General features: G+C 38.1%; 1 protein-coding gene across 1 annotated transcript; it reads left to right on the top strand.

Annotated features, from left to right (window-relative positions):
* The first annotated feature begins 2,741 nt into the window (after window positions 1-2,741).
* Window positions 2,742-4,600, top strand: LOC120088563 (UDP-glucosyltransferase 29-like). Its single transcript, XM_039045956.1, has one exon. The coding sequence runs from the start codon at window positions 2,891-2,893 to the stop codon at window positions 4,370-4,372; it is 1,482 nt and encodes a 493-aa protein (XP_038901884.1). The 5' UTR covers window positions 2,742-2,890; the 3' UTR covers window positions 4,373-4,600.
* Window positions 4,601-5,546: the final 946 nt, after the last annotated feature.

Here is a 5,546-nt window from a genome sequence, read left to right as displayed (position 1 = left end):
GGTATTTTTCATATTAGACAAAAAAGGTAAAAAGAAAGAATCAAAAGACTCAAGTGACCCAAAAGAGTCAAAATAAAGAAAAGACTCAACAGAATTTTGAGAACAATAAGAACAAGACTAACAAGACTAAAAAATGTATGATATACCAGAGGCTGGAATAGGGCAAGGTTTCTCAACCTTTAACTCCATCACCTGGAAATTGACGGGTGTAGGGTCAGATTCTCAATAGTCCTCACAAACTGGCTCTAGATATGACATGCTATCTTCCAACTCATCCTCGATGTCGACATAGGTTACCTCATCACTGCACACCTTGGTATTGTCATAAGATGTGTGTAACAGGGATTCACATCCTCTCTCAACTGAATAGAAGATTGAATGACTGAGTCTCTCAAACTTTGAAGATCAGTCCCAACCTTAGTTTGAAAACTAAAGCTCTCTTGGAAGTTGCAGATCTCCTTCTTAAAAACAAGATTGTTAATAGCAAGTTGTCTAATCACATCTTCTAGTGGCATACCTGAGTCGACGGTGTGAGCATGCATCGATATGTCGGATGTGGCAGGGTATGGATCATAGTGGCACTGGTTCCATCCTAGGTTTCCATAGCCATAGGGCTCCTCCCATCTAGGCCGATGGAAATCGTCATCCATATAACTATGATACCCTCCCATGGAGTAATCTTGTGGCATAGGGCTCCATTGCAAACTTGGGCATACTTGCTTAGGGTGATCAATCCTACATGCTTTCACCTGCTGCTGGTTACCTGCAACCAATTGACTAACCAAAGAAGTTAACTTAGCAAGTTGACTTCGAAGGTCACAAACCTCGTCACTAAGTCGAGATGCTCCACTCGATTGTCCCCATCCTTGTTGATGATATCTGTCCATGCTTAGAATACTGACATAAAAAAGGAAAACAAATCAAAAGCAAAAGAGTACTCTAACTAGAAATTTAACTAACGAAATATTAATGGCTTCCTTAGCAACAACGCGATTTTTGTTCGAGCCTCTTACGGTGTCGTTTAATTCCCGAAAAGGACTACGAAATAAAAGAAAATTTGTAAATACCGAACTATTCCAATTACTATTAAAACATAGCAATAGTGGTAAGTCCGAGTCGATCCGCAGGGAAGTGTGATTTGTTTTGTTAAGTTAATTTCCTAACTAGAGCGGTAAATAGGGGGTTCTAGTGTGGAAGAGATAAAACGTGTGAAATTAAAATAAAAGGGTAAATGTAATGTAGAATAGGAATCTATCTAATTTCTAGAGAAAGAGAGATAATCCTATGTAATTTCTTTCATTAGGTACCAATTAATTGCATTGAACCTGTCAACCTGTCAACCTATTAGAAAATCTAACAGCCCAATTAGCCAAATTCGATAGTAAACCAAATTAGCCCAATTCAATTTACAACTCTTCCTCCTTAGTGACATACAAGTTAAAATTGAATTTCATTATGAAAGGGTTCAATTGTTGAGACATGCTATAAGCCGGAAAAGCCACATCTTATAGCATTATTTATTTGAAAAGATTAAATTAGGGCATACATGAGTTTGGTCAGAAAAAGTCTGGACTTCATGCATGCGATCCTAATTTGCGCAACTAAATCAATCAATATATGCATAGGCTATGACGATTTTGCAAACAAGAATTTCGATAAACTAATTTGTCAGATCAATTCATAAAAATTCTATTAAGATTCAATCTGTATAGAAGCACCAAGTGAATCCAGATGGGACAATCCAAAGGCATAAAGCCAAATTGGTAGCTAAAGGGCTTCATCTGATGGAGTTCTTTTGTCTAAACCATATATGTATAGAAGCACCATTGGTGCTCTTCAATACTTAATCCATATGAGACTGGACATTGCTTACATCGTAAATCATTTCAGTCAGTTTTTTATGGCCCCAACCGATATTAATTGGCAAGTGGCCAAACGTGTACTCAGATATGTCAGTGGCACAAGACATTATGGATTACTTTTCCAACCCAACCAGTATCTTTACATCTCAGTCTACTCGGATGTTGACTGGGCGTCGAACATTGATGATAGGAAATCAATAGCTATTTACTGTGTATTTGTGGGAAATAACCTTGTTTCATGGTCCAAAAAAATCAGAGAGTAGTCGCTTGATCCAGCACGGAGTTTGAGTATCATGCCCTTGCACATACTTCATCCGAAATAATTTGGCTTCAACAACTCCTAGCTGAGATTTAGCTGCAAACTATTCAAAAACTTGTCATCTGGTGTGATAATGTTAGTGCTCAAGCCCTTGCAACCAATCCCATCTTTCATGCTAGAACCAAGCACATTGAAATTGATGTGTACTTCGTGCGTGATCAAATACTCAAAGGCAAGTTGGAAATTAGGTATGTTCCATCCTCCGATCAACTAGTAGATTGCCTAATGAAACCGTTGATACAGTCACAATATTTCTGCATACTGTCCAAACTTGGAGTGGTTGACCTCCCCACAAGTTGAGGGGGATGTTAGAGCAAGCGTCGACGAGGATAGGTCAAAGAAGACACATTAGATCAAGATTACCACATCACAAAGAAAAGTCACGCACGAAAGATGACAAATGGATCAAATCTGTTATGATTCTCGTCAACAAATCTATTCATTGTTTTGTTCCCTCATGCTCTAATTGAGCCATGTGTGATATACAACTTTAAATCATTTCTTTATTCAATTATTCTTCTGAACCCTAATTTGGAAAAATCTGTATAAAATAGGCTTGATTGCCCTCTATTGATATAGAAGAAATACAGTGAAGTTATCTGAAATTGTCCTTCTCAAATTCTAACAAGCCCAAGTTTTTTTTTTGTTTTTTTCCAATCAAAACTCCAACTTCAAATTTCAAAGTCAATATTTAAAATCTCATCCATGTATGACCTACCACCACGTTATGCACGTGATAATCAACCCACTCCTCTCTGGTCTCCACTACAAAATACAAAGCTATGTCATTCCAAACTCTCAGCCTATAATTTGCATCGCCATGGAAGCCCAACAAGCTGGAAGCAACACCCTCAACCCCACAACTATTTTGATGTTTCCATGGCTTGGCTATGGCCATCTCTCTCCTTACTTGGAGCTGGCCAAAGCTCTAACTAGGTGTAGGAACAACAAATTTCACATCTACTTCTGTTCAACCCCTGTTAATCTTGAATCCATTAAACCAAAGCTAATTCCTTCTTCTTCTTCTTCTTACATCGAATTTGTGGAGCTTCATCTCCCGTCTTCTCCTGAATTTCCTCCTAATCTTTACACAACCAACGCCCTCCCTCCTCACCTTACGCCCACTCTCCACCAAGCTTTCGCTGCGGCTGCCCCACGCTTTGAGGCAATTTTACAAACACTTTCTCCGCATCTCCTCATTTATGACTATTTCCAGCCTTGGGCTCCTCGCTTAGCTTCCTCTCTCAATATCCCCGCCATCAACTTCAACACCTCTGGAGTTTCCCTCATTTCTCATGCATTTCACTCCATTCACTACCCCGATTCTAAATACCCAGTCTCCGATTTTGTTCTTCACAAGCATTGGAAAGCCAAGTTAAACCCTGCCGCCGCTTCAGAACACAGCCGCAGTGTCAGAGAAGCCTTTTTCTATTGCTTCAATGCTTCTTGTGATGTAATTCTAACGAATAGCTTCAGGGAAGTGGATGGGGAACATATGGATTATCTCTCCCTTCTGTTGAAGAAGAAAGTAATCCCAGTAGGGCCCTTGGTGTACGAACCGAATGAGGAGGATCAGGAAGATGAAGATTATTGGAGGATCAAGAATTGGCTGGACAAAAAGGAAGCTCTGTCGACGGTTCTGGTGTCACTCGGAAGTGAAAGTTACGCGTCGGAAGAAGAAAAGGAGGAAATAGGGAAAGGATTAGAGGAGAGTGAGGCGAATTTCATATGGGTGGAAAGGATTAATAATCAAAAAGGAGATGAAGAACAAAAGAGAAGGGAATTTGTGGAGAGGGCTGGAGAAAGGGCGATGGTAGTGAAAGGATGGGTTCCACAGGGAAAGATACTGAAGCATGGGAACATAGGGGGATTTGTGAGCCATTGTGGATGGAACTCTGTGTTGGAGAGCATCGTGTCTGGAGTACCCATAATTGGGGTTCCGATAACTGGAGACCAACCCTTTAATGCCGGAGTTGTGAAAGAAGCAGGGGTCGGGGTGGAGACCAAGAGAGATCCCGACGGCAAAATTCAAAGACAAGAAGTGGCAAAGCTCATCAAAGACGTAGTGGTTGAGAAAACCAGAGAAGACTTGAGGATGAAAGTAAGAGAAATGAGTGAGATTTTGAGGAGAAAACGAGAGGAGAAGATTGATGAGATGCTGGCTCAAATTTCTCTCTTACGTAACATTTGACAAACATCAATACTTGGTGTGCACGTGCCTGATGCACCCTTCTTTTAGTCCATTTATCTAAGAGTAAAAAGTTTCAATAAGACCACGTCCTATCCCTACTTAAAACATAATAGATCAATGGAATAAACAAAGTGGGTTCATTTGATTATTTTGCACTCTACCCCACATCCAAATTTGTAATGAAGTAATGTATTAATAAATAGTATTCAATTCGATTACACTTGAAAATTACGTCTCATCGTTACCGTTAGACTGCCATATTGTTACTATTACAACGGAAAAATTATAAATTTTTGACATTTTTACTATTGTCATTATAGTTACAGGTAGAGGTAATGATAACAATAAATTTGTCAAAATTTATAATTTTAAGTAAATGCGATTGAAGTCAATCCAATAAGTTTGCGATCTATGTTCATTACAATTGATCCATCAATAAAATTTTATTACGAATATATAAATTTTTATTAAAGTTTAGTAAACGTGGCTTAATAGTAAAAAAAAAAAAGAAAAAATCTATCCACATCAAACAATAATTGAACAACTAGATGAACTGCAAAAGAGTATATGTACACCCAAGATGACAACCATATGAGAGAAAAAATGAACCAATCACCTCTCTACTCTTTCTCATATATCTATTCCTAGAATGGTATTCAAAGTTTCATATGAATAAAATTTGGAGTAAATTTAGTATAGAAGGAAAAAGGTACTATCTCCATAATAGTTCCAGGTATGTTTTGTTTAGCCTATGTATTTTTATTTAAATAAATTCAAAGCTGTTCTAATACTTTCTGCTGTGGGTTTATGTTGGTATTCCCTTTGGAAAAAAAAACCTTAGGTTCATTCACGTCGATGGCTTTCTTGAAGATCCAACCAGATTTCTTTAGAAAGAGAATTTCTTTGGAAAGTGAGTTAAGAATCCAAACTGTAACAACATCGTTACGATAATCCAAGAACTCAATAATTCTCCAATAGGACATGAAATATCGCCATTAACGAATCTAATCTTGTTCTTGACAATGAGACCACTGCTCTGAAGGAACTCGTTCTACAGAAAATCTATGAGCAAAAGCAAATCGTTCAAATTCCATTTCGATTGAAACCAAACGTTTACCGTAAACAGTATAGATTATGCATTCTTAATAAAATTACGACATGCTTTCAAATAACA

This window comes from Benincasa hispida, chromosome 10 (genome assembly GCF_009727055.1).
Source record: "Benincasa hispida cultivar B227 chromosome 10, ASM972705v1, whole genome shotgun sequence".
Taxonomy (NCBI): Eukaryota; Viridiplantae; Streptophyta; class Magnoliopsida; order Cucurbitales; family Cucurbitaceae; genus Benincasa; species Benincasa hispida.
This window is presented reverse-complemented; position numbering and strand designations above follow the sequence as displayed.